We start from the raw sequence: 26843 nt of genomic DNA, 5'->3' as shown, positions 1-26843 counted from the left end.
CTATTTTACAGAGGAGAAAACAGACTTAAAGAGTTTAAGTGGTGGAGCTGCATTTTGATCCTAAGTCTTAACTGACTCCGACATCCACACCCTTGACCACTGTGCATCACCTGGGTGTAATGAACATGCTTTGCTTTTATAATCCATGAAGATAGCAAAGCCATTTCCATGTTAGTAGAGAGTTAAGCATTACAAGAATTACAGTGTCCTTAAAATGTGCATGCATGCAAGATACAACTACACATGCCACCCTGTTTACTCAGCTAGGGTCCAAATGAATTGCCATTAACAAGGAGAGGGTTCAGTGTCTCTGGCTGGTTTGGAAACATTTTCCTAGTAACCAACTGAAATTTGCAAAATAAAGCCACTAATGACAAGGAGCTTTGCTCTCTGTCTGCATTCGTTAGCTGTCAATTTTTATCTCCTGAAAGCCTTCTAATCTACTAGAACTCTTGTTTTTCTGTGATTTCTGAACAGAGGAAATTCTAATCCAAACCCTGTTATTCCAGAGGAATGGAAAGCCCAATTCATTAAAACAGAAAGGAAGAAACTCCTGAACTACAAGGCTCGGCTGGTGAAGGACCTACAACCCCGAATTTATTGCCCTTTTGCTGGGTACTTCGTGGAATCTCACCCATCAGACAAGTATGGCTGGATATTTTGCATAACATATTTACACACGAGTTAATGTATGCTGGGATGAATGATTTAGCTATGAATACAACATGAAATGAGAAAAAGTAATTAGTAGGAGTCTGGAGCTTATTTAACAAGCTGCCTGGGAACAGAGAGCCATGCTTGACAGCTAGAGTTAATTCAGATAGATTTTGTCCAAAAGGATCCTGGAAGGAATGAAGGCAACTGATATGTATTCAGTGTACACTAGGAATTGAACTGGGGCTTTTAATCATTTAGTCTTCCAATGACACTGTAAGGTAGGTGTTATTATACCTCTTTAAGTTAGGGAATCTGAAACTCAGAGGCTAAGGGACTTGCTTGAAGTCACCCCGCTGGAAACACTGGAGGTGAGAAGTGCATCCTGGTGTGCCTAGCTCTAAAGCTATTTTCTCTATACCACACTACCTCTCAGAATAGAGACTGTATCATCATCAAGTTATTTTCTCATTTTTGAGTATCTAAAAGGACTTCTCTTGCAGCAACATAACTTTTAGATCTTGTTTTTCAAGTGTAGTTTTGGAGGTCAATGAGTTTTCTTTGAGAATGTTTAAATGTTGAATTTTCACTTTAATGGTCAAATGAATGACAATCTTAATACTGGGTATTACACAAGATTTCATAAATGTGGATATTCACACTTACGGTTCTTTTTTGGTCACTTTGATACCAAGTCATCATTAAAGATTTAGCAGTTAACTTTTAATAATAAAATGTTTCTCAAACAGGAGAAACTTCAAATTTAAGAAACATTGTTTTTTTAGTTCAGCTTAACTACTGTTTTTAGATTGGATTGTCCCTCTTGGGACTCTGCTACTGTCAGGTGCCTGAGCTGGGGAAGTGCTTTTCCTTTTCTCTCAAAACATGGACCCTGTGATCCAAAATTTCCTATGAATTACTAAAGCCAAACTAAACATTTGCAAGATTGTTAGTGTCCTTTTGAGATTTTGAGTAGACCTGCTAGGGCCGAACAATGAGAACACTTATTATTTATATTGCAATCACGTTAATTATATAAATTAGTTTAGTATAAATAATATCATTTTGTTATTTAGTCCAAAAACAAGGCATGTCTTTTCATTTGTATAGGTTTTCTTTTGTGTCATTCAGCGGCATGTTAAAGTTTTCTTTATGTAAGACTCACACACTTCTGGTTATGTTTATTCCTAGTATTTTCACTTTTTCTTTTGGTTGCTATTGCAAATGCAGTCTTTTCTATAATTATATTTCCTAAGTAGTAGTTGTTTTAATTGTTTGGATAGTTTTCAGCTGATTCTCTTTAAATCATCTGCAAATAGTGGTAGTGATATCTCCTTTCATTACTTTATATGTCTGATTCATTGATGTTGTTTTATTGGATTATTTCAAGTAAAATATTCCTGACTTAAGAATGTTTATGCTCACTTAACTATGAAGGATGGAAGATGGAGTAGGTACAGTGAAATTAATGGAGGTAGACAGCAAATGAAGGACTTAGTGAACCAGGGAAGGGTTGTCTGTGTCAAGTGACAATGATACAGAACCAGGGGAATGAGCTACTCCAATATTACTAGAAGTTGATGGCCCTGGAAAACTTCCCTTCAATTTCCCACAAACCCTTCAGTTTTCTAGTTATCAGTGAATAGGTGTGTCTCACACTCAATCTTGATCTAGAGTGAAATGACAATCAGTTAATGCGACAAGAATAAACTTCTCAGTGCCTGCCAATGTAGACATGGCACAAAGGTTTCACTTAAATGCACTAAGATTCAGTGTAGTTAAGAACCAGTACGGCATAGACACCAAGCAATCAGAACAGATAACAGGTAGTGCTGGATCAGGTCCTGGAGGCTCTGCTCTCTCAAACTTTAATCCTTTAGTTGACTGAATTGAGAGAGAGCTAGGAGGCCCCAGGGGAGGGTCAGGTGCCTGGGACAGCAAAGAGGGCACTCAGGGAAGCAGCTTTGAACCAACTGGCATAGAACTATTTCAGTATTTTAGCAACTGTTATGCCTTCTGGCTGAACATCAGTCTGTCCTTAGAGCAGTGGAAAAAGGAGCAGAGAAGAGATGCTGCTGCCATTTCCAGCTCTCACATCATACTACGTGGAAATACCCAAGAACTAAGGGATTAGACTGTGGTGGTATTTTGCATACCACACTGCTTTGGACAGTGGTGAGCATCTGTGAAAAGATATAAAGAGAAAGCATGTCTAAGATAAATCCAGGAGAGTCTGTTTGAGAAGGTGAAAACAGTGGGTTGTTCTATCACTTTCATTTTCTTAGTTATGGGCCACTCAGGTAAAAAGTACAAAATCGAGAGCAATATTTGCCACATGACACTGTGGAGAGTATTAAAGTCAGGCCGGTGAGGAAGTATTATTGAACGTGAATTTTTACAAAAACTCAGAGAATTTCCTAAATTGGCTTCATGTTAAATGTTCCATGTCAAAGCATGTAGTCTGAATGCAGATAAGTTAAGCATCCTTTGAGATGATCTTACGGTCTAAGGTTTAGCTAGAGAAGAGGAACCAGGCAAGATAATGGACATTTAAAGTGACTTAATCTATTACCTAAAATGTGAGAAGGAAATAATTTTTTGCATTGGACCCACAAAGGGTTCTCTGCCTGAGAGGTTAAAAGTGGAATTGTACCCCAGACTCAGGTGTATTAGAGAGGTAGAGAGATGGTCTGTATCTGTGGAAAAACAGAAATACAAGCAGAGGAAAGAATGCATTGTACATATGGAGAAATTCAAGTATGGATTTCTAGTCATAAACCATGGAGACTAGAAGGTAGTAAGATAGTATTTTTAAATTGCTTAAAGAAAAGAACGGTCAACATAGACTCTATATCCAGTGAAAATATCCTTCAGGAACGAGGGTAAAATAAAAACATTCCTAGATGAAGGAAAACTAAGGCAGTTCATTATAAGAAGACCTACTTTAAAAGAAATGCTAAAGAAAGATATTTAGATAAAAGGGAAATGACACTAGAGGGAAACTTCTGGAGGGACCACACTACCCAATTGTAAGACTTGCTATAAAGCTCCAGTAATCAAGAGAGCATGATATTGATGAAGAAATAAACACATAGATTAATGGACTAGAGTCCAAAAACAGAGCCACCCAAATATAGCCATTTGATTTTTGACAAAGGTACAAAAACAATTCAGTGGAGAACAGACAGTCTTTTCAATAAATGTTATTGAATGTTGAGCAATTAATTGGACATTCATATGCAAAAAATGAACCTCAATATAGTAGGCCCTGCACTATATACCAAAAAATAAGTCAAAATGGGTCATAGATCGAAATGTAAATGTAAAACTATGAAATTTTTAGAGGAAAATATAGGAGAAAATCTTCATGACCTTGGGTTAAGCAAAGACTCCTTAGATAGGACACCAAAAGCACAATCCATAAGCGAAAATTTTAATAAATTGGGCTTTATCAAAATTAAAATTTTTGCTCTGTGAAAGACACTGCTAAGTGAATAAAATGATAAACTACAGACCATGAGAAAAATTCGCAAATCATATATCTGATTAACAATTTGTATCTAGAATATATAATGAACTTTCAAAAATCAGTGTAAGGAAACAAAGAACTCAATAATAAATGGGCAAAACATTTTGAACAGATACTCCACCAAAGAAGATATATTGATGCAAATGAGCATAAGAAATGACGTGCCCATATCACTAGTCATTAGAGAATGCAGATTAAAGCCACAATGAAATAAGAATTAAAGTTAATAAAATTTTGAAAGGTTAACACTATACAGTTATGGCAAAGATACAGAGCAATAGGACCTCTCAGACATTGCTGTTGAGAATTCGAAATGATACAGCTATCTGGAAAGCAGTACGGCTGTTGCTTTAAATACACATTTGTCATACGACCCAGAAATTCCATTCATGGCTATTTACCCTAGAGAAACTAAACTTTTATTCACACAAAACTATACACAAATATTAATAGTAGTTCTAGTCATAATTACCAAATCAACTCAAATGTCCTTCAGCAGGTGAATGGACAAACTGTGGTATATCCACACCATGGAATACAATAGAAAATAAATAACTACTGATATACACACAACCTGGTTGAATCTCAAAGGTATCGTGCTAAGTGAAAGAAGTCGGTCTCAAAAGATTATATATTGTGATTCCACTTATATGACATTCTGAGAAAGGCAAAACTATTGGGATGGAGAAAAAGTTCAGTGGTTGCCAGAGGTTAGGCTGAAGGGAAGGGAGGGTTTGACTAAAAAGGGCCAACATGGGGGAGTTTTGAGAGAACAGAATATAGAGCAGAGAGAAGTGCTCTGTATCCTGATTTTAGTAGTAGCACAAATCTGTACATGTGTTAAAATTCATAGAGCTGTTCACCAAAAAAAATCCAAAAATTGGATCTAAGTAAATCTTAAAAACAACAACAAAAAAGCTAACAGTTATTCTTAACACCTCAGTCATGTTAATTAAAGCTACGTATTTATTTAGGTCATATTTGTGATACAACAAATATATATGCACATCTTATATAATACACAGCCCCTTGAAAAAACCAAAATATACAATTAATCCATTTGGTCGTATTTGAAGCATAGTTTTATTATTTTAAATGTTAAAGTCTTTTAGATGTTTTAATTTTGCTTTTATAAGATTCTGTCAATTGTATAGAGCATCTGTTTGATCACGAAGTGACTCAGCCCCTAACATTTATGGTGTTTTTATGAGCAAGTACCAGTACCGTCTGCTTCATTGCTGATCACTTTATGATCAGTGCCTGGAACATTTTGTGAACAAAGGTCAGGGACTGCCCACATGCAGACGGAATGCATGTGTCTTTCTACTCTGAGGGTACACTTACCTGTAAATTTGTTGGATAGTAAAGAAACTGATAGACTTATCAGTCCTTGAGATAAGTTTTTATGACAAAATCCTGTAAGTACTGGCCATAATTTCTCATCCGTTGAGGGAGCAGTGTACAGTAGGGGAAATAGTGTACATGGAATTTAGGGTCTTTCCTACTACCACTTATTAGGACCAATATTTTTGACTTCTCTGGGCTTCATGTGACTCATCATTAAAACCTGACTCTTTTCACTGTGAAGTTCTTCTCTGTCCTCTGATGACATATCTATATGTGTCTAGTCACTTAATGTGTCCTTTTGCTGATATGTTTCCTTCTTTATTACCTTCTTGTTGCTATTACTTAGCTGTCTCTCATCTTCCAAATATTTCCAGAAAGATTGGCCTAAAGTTAAAATATAATTTATTTCGATCAGTGCTGTTCATCATTCATTCATTCATTTTTTGAGCAGCATGTGCTAGGTGCTGGAGAACTAGAGATGAAATGACTGTCTTCAGCGTTGGAAGAGAAAAACAATAGTAACACAGAATGATAAATGTTATGGTACATGTATGTTCTGGAGGCAATGGGATACAGATGGGAGTCAGAAAATGACTACTGGATGAGACTATGAAGCAAAATTTTGAAGTATGAGTAGACACCCACCAGCAAAGATGGAAAGATGCTGAGATGAGAGGTTGCAGTTCAGTGTAGGGGACTGAGGTGGGTGTATTGGGGCGGGGGGCAGTGGGAACCAGACAGTGAACACCGCTGTGTGTCACTCCACATGGCTTGGATTTTATCCTTAAGAATGAGGAACCTGGTAAAGGAGTCTAACAAGGAACAGAGACATGATCAGATGTGCACTGGAGAGGTTAGGTTGTATGTCTGCATGGTGGGAAGGGAGACAGGAATGTCGATCCTGGAGTACAGTTTGAAAATCATTGCAATAATCTCAGAAGGACTGATGAATGACAGTGGGGATTGAGAATTCAGATTCTAGAAATATAAAGGAGGTTGAATTGCAAGAACTTGGAGACGAACTGGATATGATGGTTTCTTACTTAAGGACACTTGACCACTTAATGTGATGCTGCCATTTAAAGTAGTCGTAAGTCACAATTCTGTGTATTAGTAGTTGGCAGATGTTACCCTCTGTACGCACAATACCCCTCAGAGGGCAATGTCTGGGTATTAACTTTATGATTATTTTAGAGAGGCAGACAAAGAAGCATCAAGAAGTTAAAGACTTTTGTGAACGCCACGCATTATGTTTTAGGAAGAGTAATCTGATAGCATCCCGGTTCGGAGGCGGGGAGATCAGTTGGTGAACCATTTTGAGACTAGAGGTAGTAAGATGATGAGACAAAGAGGTGACACTGCTTCAAATTGAGGACTGCGCCAGTGGGAGGACATTCCCATGTGTAGGAAGGGACAAGTTAGACATCTTTGGGTGGAGACATATCTTTACTCATGTCTGCAAGATCATAATGTAAGTCAGTGGGGATGACAGTGGGGATTGAGAAAATACCTTGGTGCTATAGAAATACAAATGCTTACATATGTTTTGTGTTTGTCTATCTGACTGAAAATATCTATCCAGTCTAGGTAACCCAGTTGTAGCTCAAGAAAGTAAAATTCCCTTTAACAGAAATGTCTGTCTATGTAACCCATGTCTGATGAAACACAGTGACAAATCCTGGATCTCTCTTTTTCTGCTCCAGCATCACCACAATTACCTGCCCATATGACATTAAAATTGATGATTTACAGCTTTTCCAGAAAGATTGTGGCTTGGAATTAAATTTGGGAGATACCCAGCGCTGATCAATAATAGCACAATTAGAAACTAGATCTCAGGAGGGACTATGACTGAGGATGTGTGTGTTCTTTTGTAACAGGTGGATTTCAGTGGTTTTGAATGGAAAGCCTTTCTGGGGGGAGGGGGTTTATAAACAACAAATTTAGTTTTCAAACTTCTGGAGACTGGAAAGTCCAAGATGAAGGTGCTGGCAGATTTGATATCTAGTGAGGGCCCACTTCCTGGTTCCTAGACACCTGTCTTTTTAAATGTAACCTCACATAATGGAAGGGGTTGGAAAGACTTATCAGACTTTACTCCCAAAGTTGGGGAGACGCTCCTCCTCGTGGCCTCCTGGGAAGGAGGGGCCCTGCTTTGGCGGTGGAGAGCTGGGTGGACACTGCTGACCTGGGGCAGGTCACCTAAGCCCTCTGATCCTTAGTCTCTTTCTCTATAAAACAAGAGTAATAATGGCAGGTATCTCAGTGGGTTGTGAAGATAAAATCAATTCGTTCATGTTAAACGCTTAGTATGTACCTGCCAAGTAATATTTAATCATCTATATATTTCATTAATATTAAATATAAGAAAATGAATCACTATGCTATAAACTGAAACTAACACACTACTGTAAATAACTATACTTCAATTTTAAAAAACTGGAAAAAAATTAAATACAAGATTGTGTTATCCCTACCTCTTTATAGTAGTCTTGCTACATCTAACTTCAATTCCAATCACTATGTGATTATACTAAAAAACAAAGTATAAATAATAGCTGTTTCCTAATTAGGGACATTAGCCCAAATATAGTCTTTATTTTTCCTGGGATAACTGCAGGGGGATTGGGAAGTAGGAATGCAGAGGAAACAAACAAACAAAAATTCTGTCATTGTTCTAATCAAAATTTCATCTGAGAATAAACTTTCTTACATGGGAATTTTCTTATTTCTCAGGTATATTAAAGAAACAAACATCAAAAATGACCCAAATGAACTCAACAACCTTATCAAGAAAAATTCTGATGTGTTAACATGGACCCCACGACCTGGAGCCACTCTTGATCTGGGAAGGATGCTAAAGGATCCAACAGACAGGTTTGGCTTAAATACTTCTTTTTTTTTTTTTTTTGCGATACATGGGCCTCTCACTGTTGTGGCCTCTCCCGTTGTGGAGCACAGGCTCTGGACGTGCAGGCTCAGCGGCCATGGCTCACAGGCCCAGCCACTTCTCGGCATGTGGGATCTTCCCGGACCGGGGCACGAACCCGTGTCCCCTGCATTGGCAGGCCACCAGGGAAGCCCGGCTTAAACACTTATAGAGAAAAAAATGATTCAGGGATTTTTTCAATTTTATGAGAAAATAAAGGACGTACCTGTGGTCTCTTGGTAGGTCCCTATTTGTCAGAATATTAAGTTTTTATTGAGTAGCATCCTCAGCTTGTCATGCATTAAGATCCACACATCACTCTTTAAAATGGAAGTCTTACTGTTTAAAGAACATAAACTATTAAATAAGTATCTTTCAAATCTAGGGGAAAAAAGGCTGAGTTTTTTCTCAGTCCTATATAATAATTTTCTCATCCTATGTAATAATTACTCAAATGTTTTCCTCGTCTCAGAGCCTTACTTGAAAACAAAGAGTGAGGAAGTTTTTTCTATGAAGGACAATTGATGCAGCTCAAAAATAAGTTGTCTGAAGTAACAAGCAATAAGCATGAGAAGTAGTTTTCATATCAGTATAAACTACCCAGCTGCCAATTCCACAGACAGTACCTTTGAACAAGTAACAGTGCACTGGGAGTGCAATTCAGGAAAAGTTACTATTGATGTCACAGACCTATATCTTTACATATACTTGTCTTGAGCCAAATGGAACTGTTAGTTCCTCACCCTTATTTAGAAGTGGACTGAACGTGTTGGAGAGCTGGGCACACAGTTGCCAACAGCACACCCCTCTCCTGGCCTTACCTCTGCAGAGTTGGTGGAGTGGCGCAGCCAGCTGATTATGCCCTTTTGCTAACTTCCCATATCGAGCTAGTTACCGAATCTGGTCAATTCTTCGTAAATCCCTCACAAATCCACCGCTCGTCTCCAGCCTCTTCCGTCGTGACCTTAATTCGGCCTCTCACAATTTTTTTTCACCTAGATTCAAGCAGTGGCCCTTGACTTGGCTCTGTGCCTCCACCCTGCTCTCCTCTGATCTATCCTCCATGCCAGCCTTTTTCAGTCTGCTGGCCACAATCCACTGGTGGGTTGTAAAACTCAATGGCATTGATCATGACCAGCATTTTAAAAAATGAAATAGAATAAAATAGAATAGACCTGAGTACATTGCCCGAGTACATATAACAAGGAGTAGTATTATTTCAGGAGACTTTGTTTCACAGGTACGCTTGGTATTGGACCCCCAGGGCCCTCAAGTAAAATGTAATTCTTACTGGGATCATAAGCAAGGAAAGCCTCCGCTCTGCATTGTTGTGGAAGAAACCTTTTTTAAATGCAAAATTCTTCCTGTTCCTTTCCCTGCTTAAAATTCCTTAGGATCTCCCCAGTACCTCTAGGGTAAAAGCAGTTTGTATTCTCCAGGTCAAGGGTGAGAGAAGTTTTTAATTGTTTCAGGTTTTAGCAGGACATTCAAGGGTCTGGCATTCGGCACTGGCAGAATTCTCCATCATCTCTCTCCAGTTCCCCAGATGTATCCTATGGTAATAATCCTCAAACTTGAACGAACATCAGAATAACTTGAAGCACTTGGATAAATGCAGCGCCCTGGGCTCGACCCCCTGAGATTCTGATTCAGTAGATCTGAGGCAAAGCCTGGGAATCTGCATTTGTATCATTGTGTCACACCAAAGCATTCTGGGTAACAAGAGAGTCGATATTGTTGGATTCTCAGTAGTAAGACAGAGTGTAAGGACACAGGGAGGCTAAGTGCTTAACTCTGCCTTGTGAGGGGAAGAGGGGCCAGGAGAGAACAGGAAATGTGGTCAAGGAAAGCTCAGTCTGAAGTCTTAGGCATTTGAGCTATGTCTTAGAGATCAGGAGGTAGGTTATAATTAAGAGAGACAGATGGAGATTACGCTCAGAGGGACTGACACGTGCTGGAGAAGGGAGGTGTAAATAGTGTCGTGAGTTTGGTGAGTGCAGATACTTTAAGTGAATAGACCTATGCCATTCATTCGGAAGTGATTTATTGAGCTCCTTCTGTATACCTGGCATCATACTAGATACAAGGAAACAGCTGTGAAGAAAGGGGTCCTTCCCTCATGAATCCAACCATCCACCTGACTGTAGGGTTGGGAAGTGAAGGTGGAGGAAAAGGATGAGACGGGAATGCCCTGTCGGGCCAGGGTCGGAAAGGACTTGTGAGACAGTCCACGGAACTTGCCTATGAGTAAGGAGAGCTTGAGAAAGTTATAGAGCAAAGAAGGAACATTACTTCGCTGTGTTTTAGAAAAACTATTTTACTTTTTGGAAGACCATGTCCTGGGGAAGAGGCCACAGGGGGGGAAGGACTAGAGTCAGGGAGGCCAGCTGGAAGACTGAGGCTTTATCCAGGAAGAGATTAGTGAGGCTGTAAACTGAGATGGGGGGGAGGAGTTGGAGAAGCAGATTTGACATTCATTTAGAAGTTAGAAACTTTAGGTTTTGATAAGTAATTTATTATCGAAACCAGTGCCTCTCTAGCTTTGGGCAAATAATGGACTAAAAGTGTTGTTTTGATAAGTGGGACATAGTTACCAAATCGCTACTAGCCAGGTGCCCATTTCCCTCCTCATCTTTCCCTTATCCAGATCACATCCTATTCTATTGCCAGGATTCAATATTCCATGTTCCATGCAATGATCCATCTTCACACTGGATGGACAGCTCTAGGAATGTCAGAGAACTCTCTCGTCCATATTGCTGACTGGGCTTACATACAGAACTGCCCATGTGTCTGAGAGCTGTGGTTTGATTAGTATAGTGAGAGGACCATATATTAGAGACACAGAATTCTACGTATATCTCAAAGATAGGCTAAAGTCATTCCTATGTTCAACAAATATTTATGGGGCCCCTTCTGTGTGCCACTCATGGTTGCTACTCTCACCAAACTTATATTCTAGTGGAGGTGAGGGGCAGGGCAGGAGTGAGCAGACTTCCACAAAATCAATACGGCCACTTATATTCAACATTTCCATAATTTAGTTATTTGAGCCAAAAGGGTCTGCATCAGTGGTTTTCCAATTTTTGTTTCCCCGACATGGACGTTTATCTTTAAATGTATTTTGACTTGGAGAGTGATCACACTAAACAATTAACAGGAGCTGTTCTGGTTTAGACTGGGGTGGGGCCCTACCCCTCAGTGTTCCCCGAGGCACTTCTGTGAGACGCCTTGGTATCATCTGAACAGTCTGAAAGCTGCTTGTCTGGTTGACTGTTGAAATTGAAGTGCTAATTTCTGCCTTCCTTATTTGTTGCTTTCTTCTTTCCTTGTTCTCTCACGTTTGTGTCTTTAAGGAAAGGCATCATAGAGCCTCCAGAGGGGACTAAAATTTACAAGGATTCCTGGGACTTTGGACCATATTTGAGAATCTTGAATGCTGCTGTAGGAGATGAAATATTTCGTCACTCATGCTGGATAAAAGAATACTTCACTTGGGCTGGATTTAAGGATTATAACCTGGTGGTCAGGGTATGCTATGAAGTATTATTTGTCTTTGCTGTCTTGTATTATGAAGTATTCCAGTTTGTTTCTCAAAAAACATTTATTAAGCCCTACCATCTGCTTCACAGAAAATAGATCGGACAATGTGCTAAAACAATCCCTTGTTGAAAATGTAGGGAACGTTCTGAGGTCCAGCTCAGTTTCTCTCTCGGAGCACTTTTTCCTCCCATCACCATGTGTTAGTTTTTGTTTTGTGGGTGTTTTGTTGTGTTGTGTTTGTAGCAGAAACAGGTACTTAAACTGTGGAACAGGCAAGTGGGCTCCACTGGAGAGGTGGTGTCGTGTAGCAGCAGAGAAGCAGGTAATTCTTATCTGCAGCTGTGGTAAGGAATGAATTGCACAAACCATGAGGTCAGCTTAGAACTTAAATTAGCCCCAACATGTACGCACAGAGCTCACAAGCCCAAGTGGTTCACGTTATAAGCTGGTCTCCGAAACTGAGAGGTATCCAAAAACAAAATAAGTACCAACAGGCAGGGGGTGAAAGAGAAAGAGGAGGCCTGAAATGGGCTGGAAATCCCTGCAATACTTATATGTATATTTTATCCCTCTTACATATAGTGCCTGAATTTGTGCATGGGGAGCAAAGTTTAAGGAAAGCATCAGGAAATGGACAGCATTCATACCCTTAGAAACAAAAGACTGGTTACCCTCGGGGTGAGGGCTGTTCTCAAGTTTACCTTTCAACCCCAGAACATTAATACCGGGTACCAGGCAACACTTAGCATTCTCAAAATCAGTGAGTCCTAAAAACCTACCTGGGGGTCAGAGCCAGTCTATGACAAAGTTTTTGATGGTCAGTAATGAAACAAGTATGAGTATGCATGTGAGTGTGGTTGCAAGGATGTCAACTCTCTTTTCTTGGGATGAATTGTCATTATTCCAAGATTAGGTCCTTTCTATTTTTGAGGCATGAAAGTAGTCTTCCTTTAATGAAATAAAAGGATAGTAGATGTAAGAATTTTTTTTAAGTCCTCACTTAGCAAAATGAAATGTTGATGCCTACATTAGCTACCAAATATTTTTTAGAAAATTATCTTTGAAACCCAAAGACCTGGGAAACATTGGTCTACATTATATCTTCAGTTGAGCAATGAGTATGAAAAAGAGAAAACATTTGGAATTTTCAGTGACACTCTTTATGTTTAGCTGCTATGTGATGGTGAGAAAAATTCCACATTTTATTTATTTTTTAGCCTGCAAACATACAGTGGTATTTGATATCTCATTACTAATAGTGCTTAAGATAATGATATCCTTCTCTGTAAATTTGATTGAAGCTAGTGATGTGAAGCAGTTTTGCTAGTGTAGAAGAGTAGGATTAGAATTCAGTTCAGGAAAGAAGAGAGAGGGAGAGAGGGATTGAAGGGGGGGTCGAGGAGGGGGGAATAGAAGAGAGCAGAGAGCAGAGATTCTTTTTATATTAACTCCACTTCATTGCTATCATTTAAGAGCATTTGGGTCTTGTACGTTCCAAAATTTTTTAAGGACCTTGACCACCAGATTGATATGCTTCTTCCCTTTACCATGTTGTCATTTGCACAGATGATTGAGACAGATGAGGACTTCAGCCCTTTTCCTGGAGGATATGACTATTTGGTTGACTTTCTAGATTTATCCTTTCCAAAAGAAAGACCAAGCCGGGAACATCCGTATGAGGAAGTAAGCAGGAACACCAGTGGAAGTGCTCCTTCCTTCCTTCCTTCCATCTTTCCTTCCTTCCTAAATAACCTTTTTAGTTTGGAATAACCCTTAGATTTACAGAAAAGTTGCAAGGATAGTACAGAGAGTATTGTTAACATCTTACTTTACTGTGCTACATTTGTCACAACTAACACGTGGATACTGAAACATTATTATTAACTAAACTCCATACTTGTTTCTTTTTGAGTTATTTGCAAAGATTGGCTTTTCTACCTGCTTCCTTCCAAACAGCTGACCCGCCTGCACTGTTACCAGACCTGCAAGCACTGATCTCTGCCTTCCTTGCCTTCTCTCCAGTGGTGTCTCCTTCCCCAAACAAACCCAATGGGTGGCTCTCTAAAGAAAGTGAAGTCAGCATAAACCTACACATATTTTGTTGAGCTCCAATTTTTAACAGATCCCTAACCCACGGCAGGCATGGTGTTAAGAGCCGGGGCTTTGGACACAACGTCAGGACTGGGATGGGTACCCCATCCCTGCCGATGAGGACTATTGATTATGAGGCTTTGAGTCCCTGTCCGAGCCTTGGTGGTTTGTTTTTTTTTTCCTTGCATTGGGCTTCTTCCCACCTTATCAGTTTTTTTTTTATTATAGTCAAATGACATAAAATATGTGAGCATACGTTGTAATTTTAAATTCTATATAAATGCAAAAATCACTAAATAAATTAGGAGGGTGTATAGTCTGCCCTTAAGTGTACTACACATGACACATAAATGTGTAACGCCTTAATTATAGAAGTTTAAATGTACCTTTATAAAATAGATGTATTCTTACACGACATTTTAGTAATTTGACTTGTATTTTTATGTTTAGTACTTGCTGTTGAAGAGAATCTTATGGTGAAACTTTAGTAAAACCAGTAATCCACTGCCTGCTTTATGGGTTTTAAAAAACTGGGTTTTCACATATAGGAAAACCCTACATAAGAAACACCCATTTTAAGCAAAATGAATCTGCTAAATTTATTGCTTTATTTATGAAACACATACATAACACAGCTTCATATATCTTAGGTCATTTAATACAACCGCCCCATGAAGCCATATTACTATACTCCCCATTTATGGATGAGGAAGATGCCATGCCGAGGGGTTGCATAACCTGCCCAAGGTCGTACAGCTAGTGAATGCGTGGTGCAGGGCTTTGACCACAAGTAGTCTAGCTCCGCAGTCTGTGTATTTAGCCACTGTCTTGCTTCTTAACTCTGATTTACAAAACTTATAAATTAAGGTATCTGTTGCCATAAGGGAGATTTTTCTTTGGAATTTTAAAAATCACAAGTTCATTAAAAATATTTCATTGAAAAAAAGTCACTTTTCCACAGCTTTTCATAATGCATCTGTTGGAAAAAGCAGGCAACAGCTCTCTTGCAGATTTAATACACCACGGGGTAAACCGTCATGCCCCCTGTGTACGTGGTGGTCCCTATTTCGACTCTCAGTGCTTTTGTCTCCCAGGATTTTAGTGAGATTTCTGTATGTTGAGGTTCATATATAGCGGATATGCCTATACTTGGAAGAGCTCCTTCTCTTGCCACCTGGAGCCTTCTCATATTGCCTTTTTTTTGAGGGCGGGGGCCATTTCATTGCCTTTTAAACTCATAAGTATATTTTCTATCACACCAACTCTCCATCTTTTTTTTTTTTTTTTTTTTTTTTGCGGTACGCGGGCCTCTCACTGCTGTGGCCTCTCCCGTTGCGGAGCACAGGCTCCGGACGCGCAAGCCCAGCGGCCATGGCTCACGGGCCCAGCCGCTCCGCGGCACATGGGATCCTCCCGGACCGGGGCACGAACCCGTGTCCCCTGCATCGGCAGGCGGACTCTCAACCACTGCGCCACCAGGGAAGCCCTCCATCTTGCCTAGATGCATGGCTCCTGTAGCTGTCCATCCTCCTGCTCCAATCTGGATGGGCCCCTCTCTAGGTCTGCTGCCAATCTGTCACCCTGTGACATCCCTTACCCACTCCCAGACCCCACCCATGTCTTCACCTTCTTTGCTTTCCTCCTTTGTGGGACTTTTGGCGTAAGTATCTGCCGAAGAAATGTTACACGGGAGCTAAACTTCAAGTACTTTCCTGTCTGATCTCGCACGATAGCTTGCCTGAACCCATTATGCTGGGTGGCAGTCACTTGCCATGGTTACCTGAAGGCATTGCTCTTTTGGCTTCTACTGTAGTTGCATGCAGTGTTGCTTACCCCAGGCTGACCTTTCTTCCATTGTAGGTGACTTTTAAGAATTTAGGGATTAATCTATATTTACCAAAAAAAAAAAAAAAAAAAAAAAAAGACCTTTTCAAGCAGCAGGCTTTACTTGAAGGCAGGGGTTACACGCTTCAGTGCTCACAGGCGGACCTGAGGCAGATCTTGTAAATAGGGGGAGCTGGGTGGGGACTGTATCAAGTGGAAAGCAGGGAAGGGAGGAGCCCCTACTGAGCTCCAGCTGATCTTCCGAGTTTTCCAGAAACTGGAAATCTGGATTTTCATGTAAAATACCCAGATTTATAAATGTGGAAAGTTAATTCAATTTTTTAAAAAGGGACTGTAAGCTATCAACTAAGACCTAGGTTGTATTTGGACAGGGGGGCACCCGTTTAAGTTATGAAGGTGAGGAGCCAGCTGTTAGGCTGAGGGACCCCTAAATACCGAAATGTGGAGGTCGTTGCTCTGGGGCATCACATATACACTCCCGCCCTCATTCTTCCTGCAAAATGGATTCCATTTATTCAGAGAACTGTCTGAATGTATTTGGCCCAGGAGCCATGCGTAGGCGTAAGGAAGGGGTTGACTGTTTTGTGTACATACTTTTGTGCTCTGTGTCCCTGCTGTCATCCATGGTACGTACCTCTTCTCCTTCTGAATCCGAATGTCCCTCCACATACTCTCTGGGATTCTGCAGCCTCTGCCTTCGTCTTTAGATGCCACTCACCCTCCTGCTTTCCAGAGTCACATTAGTTAATTGGAATCTCCTGCTGTCAACGACTCACCTCATTTCTTCTTCACTGTGACAGTTCATACCTGTACGCTTGCTTTGTCAACACTTCAGTTGCATCTAGAAGTGGGCAGAAGGCGGGTTAGGTATGGGATCTGCCCATCATTTTGAATTAGAAGTCCTTTCTCAGCTCCAGTGACACTAGCCCTCGTTTTCTTCACTTCTTGACTGTTCTTCTACGTTCTTTCAGGGTCTCTCTTTCTCCAGCCACCACTTAAATCTCTTGTTTTCCTCCAGGGTTCTGTACTCAACCCACCGAACACATCTGCTAGCACCGCTCCTCCGACGCCAAAAATCCATAGGTCCTGCCCAGACCTTGCCCAGCTCCCGCCAACTCTGTCCAGCTTCAGATTCACTAGAGTTAATCACCTGCTGGATATCATCACCTGGATATCCAAATCCCTGGTACCTCATTTTCAACCTGTTCAAAATGCGACACATCATCGTTCTCTTAAAACTGCTCTTTCTCCTTTTCTGTCTTGATCGTTGGCAATATCAACTCCCCCCGCCACAGTGAGCCCAGCCAGAAACAGGGGGGTAATCTTCACCTTTTTCCTTTTCCCTCATCCCCAAATCTAATCAATCACCAAGACCTTCCCATTTTACAATCTAAACGTTTCTCAAAACCTCCCCAGTTCTTCCACGTGCTCCTCTCTAGTTTGAAAGGTCAAGAAAGGCCATCTCCCCTCCACTGTGAGGAACTAGATCTTGATACTGCGCTTTAGCTGGGCAGTCCTCAACTTAACAAACTGTGCAGTCATGTTTCTAAGTCTCTACTGGCAAAACAGGAGATCTTCCGACCTGTGTTTGCGATCTCAGTTCACAATGGATGTAATCGTTTTGTAGGAATGGTGCAGGAAAGAGAAATAAGTCCTAAATGCCAGTCTTCTGATCATTCCGTGTCATTTAATGGCCTGTCATTTATGATAAAGTTGCCTCTACTGGCATTAGCACGATATTTATCAGGAAAAAAAATGTGATGCCAGATACTGAAAAAGGCTCCTGGTAAACTGGAACATGTACCTATGAAGTGTTGAAACCATGTCCAATCTTAATAACTTCCCTTCATGCTACCTCATGCTTTTTTTTTTTTTTTAATGAATTATCTCTTTTTTTCTCACAACAGTAACAGAGGAGACCGAGGCTTAGCAAGGTTAAGGTCACATGATTAGTAAGTGCTGGGCTGAGACTCAAAACCATCTCTGCCTGCCTCCTAACCCTGTGCACCTTTGACTATTCAGCAGATCCCGTGTCAGGAGTTGGGATTCTTTAAAGGTAAGGGCCTTGCCCGCCGCATTAAGGTAATCTTGCTCTGTGGCAGGCCTTGTTTTCAGTATTTTATATACACTGACTCAGTGAATCCTCACAGTAATCCTGTGAGGAATGTTCTGTTATCTCCATTTTATAGATGAGGAAACTGAGGCACAGAATGTTTGCCAGGATCACACAGCTAGACCATGGATTTGAACCCAGCAATCTGATTCTGTCTGTGCTCTCAGCCACTCTGCGCCACCCCCCAACCCCAGCTCCTGATCCATTTCCTGTTTTCTACTGCACTCAGGAGCCTCTCTTTCCCCCTCCGCCTGTGATATCTCCTTCAGTAGGCTTTTCTCCTTGACTCCTCAGACCCCTGCCGTTATAGGCAGCTGCTTCTTTCAGGGACACAGGGGTCAGTACTGATGCTCAGTGCTGGCTGGGTCACCCCTACTAGTTGTTCCTTATCTGTTTCAGATTCGGAGCCGGGTTGATGTTATCAGACACGTGGTGAAGAATGGTCTGCTCTGGGATGACTTGTATATAGGATTCCAAACCCGGCTGCAGCGGGATCCTGACGTATACCATCACCTGTAAGTCTGAAAATGCCTGTTGTGCTCTAGGCCACTGCAGAGGATGCTGTGGATATATAAGCAGAGTCGGTGACCGACTGTGCCCCCAGATTTTGATGGGTGTGTGAGATTCCGCCATTAGAGCTTTATTTCTTTGTTAACGTGTTAAAAAGCAAATCTGGTTAGGAAAATAACATTTTAAAGAGTCATTGTTTCCTTATTCATGCAAATGTGTTTCAGTCTTTTCTGAAAGTGGTTTATGGTATAGGAAAGGGAAGGACATTATGAGAGGGAAAGGGTGTGTTTGGCCAAGACAAGAACGAGGAGGGGGTTTTATGTGGCAAAGATGTGATCATCGAAGACAATTATTTCCCATGACAAATTTTTGCCTGTGCCCAACTCTGAGCATGAATTTGGTGAACTAGTTGGTTAACGGGAATGGCCCTCCGAGTCTCTACCTGCTTACACTTCAAAACCATGTAAGTTTCTCATTGCAAAAATGTATATGTGGACTTCCCTGGTGGCACAGTGGTTAAGAATCCGCCTGCCAATGCAGGGGAACACGGGTTTGATCCCTGGTCCAGGAAGATCCCACATGCTGTGGAGCAGCTAAGCCCGTGCACCACAACTACTGAGCCTGCACTCTAGAGCCCCTGAGCCACAACTACTGAGCCCATGTGCTGCAACTACTGAAGCCTGCGTGCCTAGAGCCTCTGTTCTGCAACAAGAGAAGCCACCGCAGTGAGAAGCCCGCACACCATAACAAAGAGTAGCCCCTGCTCGCTACAACTAGAGAAATCCCGTGTGCAGCAACAAAGACCCAATGCAGCCAAAAACAAAAACAAAACCCAACTGTATATGTCTTTAAGACTATAGTTGGAATATTTGAGTTGAAGTGTCAGAAGGGCCCATTTTCTATTTTCGTATTTGCAAAATAATCAGCAAGAGGGAGAATGCTGTCTTATCATTACCACTGACCCTCTGAAAAGTTCAGGAATTTAATTTTAAATGAGCAAAGCCTACTATCTAGCTTCTGCCTTGAGCTCCCAGGCACAGGCATGTCTTGAATTTCCTTTTTTATTTATTTCTTTTTGAATGTTTTGAAATGATTTTTAAAATATTGAAAGAATGTAGATGTATATAAAATAAAAGGAAAGAACCCTACCCCACACTTCCCAGAAAACCTGTTTCCTGTCTTTCCCTCTACCCACTCTCCAGGGCAACACTTGATCCCAGCACAGTGTGTGTCATCCCAGGCCTAATTCTGAATACATCAACATTTAACTAAATATATTTGTTCTCAATAAAACGTCCCAGATAGTTGGGGAGGGAAGGTTATTGTTGCTGTTGTTTTTTAATGTAATCCTAGTACATCTGTAACTTGCATTTTTTACTCATTAATATATCTTTGGTATCCCTAGTGTTGGGACACACAGATCAACCCCAAACATTTTAACAGCGGTAGAACATTACAAGTTTTGTTCCTTTTCAACAAAACTTATACGTGTCTTCTTGTTCTGGAAAAAAAGGAAATGTAACAACTTTGGGGGAGATTCGAATGTTACTTTTCTTAAAAAAATAATTCCATCTTGGAAGCTTCTGGGATATTGGTGCTGAAGCCTATTTCTTATGTTGTTTTGATAGCAAAGGGCATAAATGTAAGAGAATCCCGTAATGAATCTTGGAAAGCGGTCACAACCCAATTTATCTTTGTTGCTTTCAAAATGGGATTTATGAGTTTATTAAATATTTTTCTGGTCATAAAACATACATATCTACTGCAGAAAATTTGAAAAAAAAATTTAAATACAAAAACAAAACAAAAAACAACAGTTAAAACCACAAATGATCACACCATCCAGAGAGAGCAATTTGCATTTTGGTGTCTAGTTAATCTTTCTTCACATGCACTTTTTTTTATAAAAATGGGATAATACTGGACTTCCCTGTGGCGCAGTGGTTAGGAATCTGCCTGCCAATGCAGGGGAACCCGGGTTTGATCCCTGGTCCGGGAAGATCCCACATGCCGCTGGAGCAACTAAGCCTGTGCGCCACAACTACTGAGCCTGCACTCTAGAGCCCGTGAGCCACAACTACTGAGCCCGCGAGCTGCAACTACTGAAGCCCACGTGCCTAGAGCCTGTGCCCCACAACAAGAGAATTGCAATGAGAAGCCCGCGCACCGCAACGAAGAGTAGCCGCCGCTCGCCACAACTAGAGAAAGCCCGTGCGCAGCAACGAAGACCCAATGCGGCCATAAATAAATAAATAAATTTATTTAAAAATAAATCAATCAAAATTTTTAAAAACTGGGATAATACATACTTTTGTTCCTGCATGTTTACTGAACAATCTTTGATCCACCCTGTAAGTTTCTAACTTTCACTATTTGAAATGATGTTTTGCCAAATAAACATGTAGGTGTGCCTTGCACACTTTCATGGTGATTTCTTAGGATAAATTCCTAGTAGTGGAGCTGCTGGATACAACACGCACTCAGCGTGTAGACTTTTGCTGCACGCCGCCAAATCATTCTCAGGAAGCCAGCTCACCTCCCCAGAAATAACGTACGACACATTTACCTGCACCTTCACCAATACCAGGTCCTTTTGTGTACAGAATACAAATCTATATTTTAACATATAAGAATTCCTTAAAGCAAGGCGCATCACAGAAAACTAAAAATAAGACAGTTGTCATGTTTTAAGGGACTGCATTCAACACACTGGAAATGTGAAGCTACATTAACATCTGAAACAGTACAGGAAAATGCTGCCTCAGGGAGAGCTGAGTACCAGGTACCCAACAGATCTTGGCAAAACAATAGGCATGGAAGTTTCAAAAACATATTTTTCTGCTTTATCTCTTTTACAGGTTTTGGAACCATTTTCAAATAAAACTCCCCCTAACACCACCCAACTGGAAGTCCTTCCTGATGTACTGTGGGTAGAGAGGACCTGAGATTTCCCAGGTAAAGCATCCTGTAGATCTGGGAGACACCTTTATATCCATCCCATCACACTCTCTTTGGCATCTGAATTAAGCAGGCACCGTGCCTATCAGAAAACCTGACTTTCCGGGGAATGAGAGGAGCTAACATTACAGGAAGAACATTCACGTTTAAAAACAAGTAAATAAAATGAGTAGTGAGTGCCTCCAGCCCAAAGTCTATGGAATCTTTGGTCTGGTTGAGGTGAACATGCAGCCGATTAATAAACAAGACAAAAATTATGCTAGGTGGTCAGTGAGTGTTCAGAGCTAAATCCTGAACATATGAAGGAAGGCAGCAACCAAAGACAAATACTGTGTGATTTCACTTATATGTGGAATCTAAAAAGCAAAACAAACGAACAAACATAACAGACAGTAATAGAGAATGAACAACGTGGTTGACAGAGGGGAGATGGGTGGAGGGAGGAAGGAAATGGGTGAGGGAGGTTAAGAGGTACAAACCTCAGTTTAAAAATAAACTTGCAGGTGCAGTCACAGGTATGAAATGTACAATGTGGGGAATAGAGACAATAACAATGTAATATCTTTGTGTGGTGACATTTCATAACTAGACTTATGGAGGTGATCATTTTGAAATGTATAGAAATATCGAATCACTGTGTTGTGTGACAGAAACTAACACAGTGTTGTAGGTCAATTATACTTCAGACAAACGAACAAACTCAAAGAAAAAGAGATCAGATTTGTGATTGCCAGAGATGGGGGGTAGGGGGAAGAGGAATTGGGTGAAGGTGTCCAAAAGGTACAAACTTCTAGTTACAAGATAATTAAGCACTAGGAATTTAATATACGACATGGTAAATGTAATTAACACTGCTCTACGTTACATATGAAAGTGGTTAAGAAAGTAAGTCCTAAGAATTCTTATCACAAGGAAAACATAGTTTCTACTTCTTTAACTGTGTCTCTATATGAGATGATGGATGCTCCTTAAACTTAATGTGATCATCATTTCATGATATAGGTAAGTCAGATCATTATGCTGTACACCTTAAACTTACATAGTGCTGTATGTCCATTATATCTCAATAAAATAAACAAAAACACTGGAAAAAAAATAAACACAAAAAAGAAAAGCAGCAACCAAAACTGAAAGGAGAAAAACTAAAAACGGAGTGAGATGGAAAACATCACCCCTCATTTCAATAGACCCCTCTCTTTTTCAGACTGATGGAGATCAGCTTGTCTGACACAAACCAGACTTGACATTCCTTCCTACCACTCGGGATGTGATTTTATAAACTGAACTACAAAACCTGTTTCCATACATGTGTTATTGGAAAGATCACATAATATCACTACAGAGATAGTAAATTCCTTGACTCATGCATTTATTTATTTATTCCACAAACAGCTATCCCATCACGTTGTATTGTAATAATCTATTGTCTCTTCCAGTCAGTAGACTCTGAATTTCTTAAAAGTAGACACTTTTGCCTGCGTAACCCTAGTACTCAGCACAGTGCTCTGTGCACACACAGTATTATTCATAATATGCATTTAAGGAAGGAAGGAACAAGTGAATTTCGTCTTTAACTGTCAGTGTGACTTACATCTTAAACTAAGCTTTGGTGTCCTTACCAGTAAAATTAAAGATCTAAATAGAATATTCTTTTCAGTTGTAACATTCTTTATTCCATACTCTAGCCTAGATCTTCTAAGTTACCATAGGCTAGAAGGGATGTGAAAGGAATTCACATACAACTAGATTATAAGGCAGACTTAGTAAGCACTATATTTGTTGTACCAACTTAGTGTTGGGAATCCTGAGGAGAGAGAAATTACATCTGACTTTTTGCAATGACCAGGAAGAACTTTACAGAAAAGGTAGTATTTCAGGGGGGTAGGGAGGGGGCGTTAGGAGAGCACCTTGAAGGTTGGGGAATATTTTTAATAAGCTGAAATGGAGGGAGCGATGATAGAATATTCCAGACAGAAGGAGTGGGTGAAGTTAAAAGGTAGAAAAATACAAGGTGAATTAGAGCAATGGCAAGTCCTCCTGGTGTGACAGAGAAGGAAGGGAAAGCAGGAACGAGGCATGAGTGGCCCTGGGAGGATAAAGAGAGTCAAGAGGCTCAATGGGGATGCTGAGCGTCTGCAGTAGTTGCGAAAAAGCTGGAGGCATTAAAGGTGAGGAGGCAGCTGAACGAGACAATGCCAAGTCCAAGGTCTTGGAGATGGAGCAGATCTGAAAAAAAGGTCAAATATCAAGGAGGCAATAGTACGGTGGTCAACACTTCAGACTTGGAAACTGACTTCTTGAGTTAAAATCTTGGTTCTGTCACCTACTATGTGACCTTTGGGGAATCTGTGTCTCGGTTCTTCACCTGTGAAGTGAATATAATAATAGTACCTACCTCACAGGGTTGTGTTGTGTTCTTAAGGCCCTTCTAGAAGAGTGAGTGGCACATGGTAAGAGAACAATAAATGTTGACTATAACAACCTTATGAAATAAACAGGAGAGTCATGTGACCTATAACCAGTCATTTGGTGAATCTGTAAAAAGTTGGGAGGAGAGTCAATTCCAGTTTACATTCCAGCTTTAGATCTTCTTTTACCTTAAAGCATCATAGACTATATAACCTGAACTAAAGACTAAAAATAAAAATTCACCCCAATGCAATAAAAAAAGAAAAAGTATTAAAATGAGTTTCATACTGTTGCTCATTAGTAATATCTTTAGTTCACAGGGACACCAAGCAACATGAAAAATTCAAGTATTTACTGATGCTACATCTTGAACATAGACGCTTATACCAAAGAGACCATGCCTTATTGACATCAGCAGTGGATAATTACATGTTGCATTTGTGAAATGTTCACGTATCTTATGTTTGTTGGATCACTACATAGATTATTAATATTTTACTTATTCTGTCCATAATTTTCTATAAAAGAACCAATGAACGCAATAGGAACAACTTCTCTGTGGAAAAGAAAGATAACAGGAGATGTAAATCCAAGCACAGAAGAAATAGAACGGGTGGAGAAAAGGTTTCCTAGAAGACAGTGAAGAAAAAGGAAGGGGGTGGGGGAGCAGAAGTTAAGCTAGAAGAAGAGAAGAAAGAAGAGAAATAGATAAATGAGAGGCTATAAGAAGAAAATAGGGAAGAGAAAAAATTAAGATGGAACTTAAAAAGGAGAATGTAAAAACAGACATTTTGTTCCTTAATAGATTGATTCCCCAAACAGAGTCTGTGAATCTAATTGAGTAAGAAGTGTTCATGAGCTGTTTTCAATTTTTCAAAAAGCTTTGTTGAAATCATCTATTTACCAAAACAAGGCTGCAGAGGCTACCCTAAAATGTAATACTTTCGTTGGAACTGAAAGTATTTTAATTCGGTAACAAAATCTGTTATTTAATGTAAATTATAAATTCTAACAAATGGCGGTATCTTTAGACTAAAAATACGAACACTAGCTAGTGATAAAATGAGTTTTATAGACAATAATTTTCAAAATCGATAGAATAATGAACAATAAAGACCCATGTCTTGAAAAAAATTAGGAAATCCTCTTCTGAACATTTGAAAATGCTGTTGCAATGGTTAAAATAGGCAACTAATTTATTTCTGCTAATGTCTGTAGTTTCTGATGATATTCCCATGATTATCACATTATCCCTAGGAATATGTGATTGTTAACTACATTTCTATTTTACATATTGCTCTTTCCAGTAACACAAACCCCTCATTGATCTGAACATCAAAATTGATTTTCTGATTATGTATACTACCTCTTTAATTCTGAAGAAACAAGAATCCAATGATGGAATTTATCTCCTTAAATCTCTTGATTATCTACATCTCATAAAGATGAACACCAATGAAGTTTGATGGCTCTGGTCCACTTCACACATTATGCATATATTTTGTGATTTACATTATGCATATATTTTATAAATTATTTAATTATCACCAAAAAATAAATGTATATCAACAGAATATGTGTTAAAATGTAATGATGAGCAAATAAAAGATTATTTTAAAATACGAATTTGTTTTCTCGCCACCAAGCCCATCTTTATTCTCTTGCTGTCTTCCTAGTTATTGCCATCTGATACCGTGACTCCAGCAATTCTTTGTTATTACCAAGACCTTCAATCAATTGACCCTACATGTCCTCACTTCTCTCCTTAATCATCTTCAATGGTTCTTTTCTACCTGTGTCCACATCACCCCCCCCTTCCTTTTTCTACCCCACGTCACCTGCCCTCTTTCCCTCTCTCATATTCCAGATCTCATTTCCATGACTTAAACCCCAAACTATGAAATCATTCTTTATACCTTGTTCGAACATCCACTGCATCAGCAGATCCGTCACCTTTACCTTCAAAATATACCCAGAGTGTAACCACTTTCCACCATCTCCACTCCTATCAAATCAGGAGAAAAAGGAAACCCACAGAGGTAATCTTGGCATTAGGAACTGGTTTTCCTTATGCCATGAATAGGCATCTGTCCATTCCAAAAAAGGCTGACAAGCTGAATGCCTTGAAACTTGGCTCAGAGCCGTTCAAGGGGATGCTGGGAAAGCCATTCTTGGGGAGGTGACTTGCAGGCTGCACAATCCTAAAGCCACTTTAGAGGGTCCCAGGGTAACAGCTAGATGCTGGGCGCTGCTGCTTATCTCATACTTCAGGAGCCCAGCTCTGGAGAAACTAAGGAGAGCCAGAACAGAAACCATTTCCTTCTCTAGTGCCCCTCTAGTGCCCTCTACACCCAAAGCTTCATACTAGCTAGCAAAAGAGATATAATTCTTTTGTGCATAGCCGGCAATACAGAGTGGATTTAAAGCTGAGAGCCAATAAATTGATAACTGACACACACTTGATAAGAATACATTTTGTAGTCTCTAGGGTAACCACTTAAGGAATTTTAAAAGAATGTGTAACCACAAAGGTCATAGAGGGAAAATGAAATAGTTTAAAAATATTAATCTGTGAAAGAAGCCAATTAAAGAAAAAAACCATAAATGAGACAATAGAAAGTAAAAATCAAGATGGTAGATTATATCAATAATTGCATTAAATGTAAATGGATTAAATGCTGTCATTAAAAGACAGTTTGACAGACTGGATTTGAAAAAACACTCTTTGCTTACAAGACACATACTTAAGATAAGTACACTGAAAGCTTGAAAGAAAAAAACAGAGGAAATATATACCATGAAAATACTAATAAAAAGATGGCATAGCTATCTTAAAGTCAAACAAGGAGGAACACCTCATAATGTAAAAAGTACTCATAATGTAAAAAGCTATAAAAATCTAAATTTATATGTAC

General features: G+C 39.9%; 1 protein-coding gene across 9 annotated transcripts in view; it reads left to right on the top strand.

Annotated features, from left to right (window-relative positions):
* The window catches only part of LOC137231652 (cytidine monophosphate-N-acetylneuraminic acid hydroxylase), a 262440-nt gene extending 236894 nt beyond the window's left edge, over window positions 1-25546 (top strand). For 6 of the 9 annotated variants that reach the window (XM_067752171.1, XM_067752169.1, XM_067752168.1 and 3 more), the window contains 8 exons: window positions 510-645; window positions 8267-8407; window positions 11816-11990; window positions 13569-13685; window positions 16957-17124; window positions 18451-18566; window positions 21420-21516; window positions 24242-25546. In XM_067752171.1, coding sequence (XP_067608272.1) covers window positions 510-645; window positions 8267-8407; window positions 11816-11990; window positions 13569-13685; window positions 16957-17124; window positions 18451-18566; window positions 21420-21495 — 929 coding nt within the window. In that variant the 3' untranslated portion in view covers window positions 21496-21516; window positions 24242-25546. The remainder of the gene's footprint in view (window positions 1-509; window positions 646-8266; window positions 8408-11815; window positions 11991-13568; window positions 13686-16956; window positions 17125-18450; window positions 18567-21419; window positions 21517-24241) is intronic. The other 3 variants (XM_067752174.1, XM_067752175.1, XM_067752176.1) reach the window with 3 other exon arrangements.
* The last annotated feature ends 1297 nt before the right edge of the window (window positions 25547-26843 follow it).

The sequence above is a fragment of the Pseudorca crassidens genome, chromosome 10 (assembly GCF_039906515.1).
Source record: "Pseudorca crassidens isolate mPseCra1 chromosome 10, mPseCra1.hap1, whole genome shotgun sequence".
Lineage (NCBI taxonomy): Eukaryota > Metazoa > Chordata > Mammalia > Artiodactyla > Delphinidae > Pseudorca > Pseudorca crassidens.
This window is presented reverse-complemented; position numbering and strand designations above follow the sequence as displayed.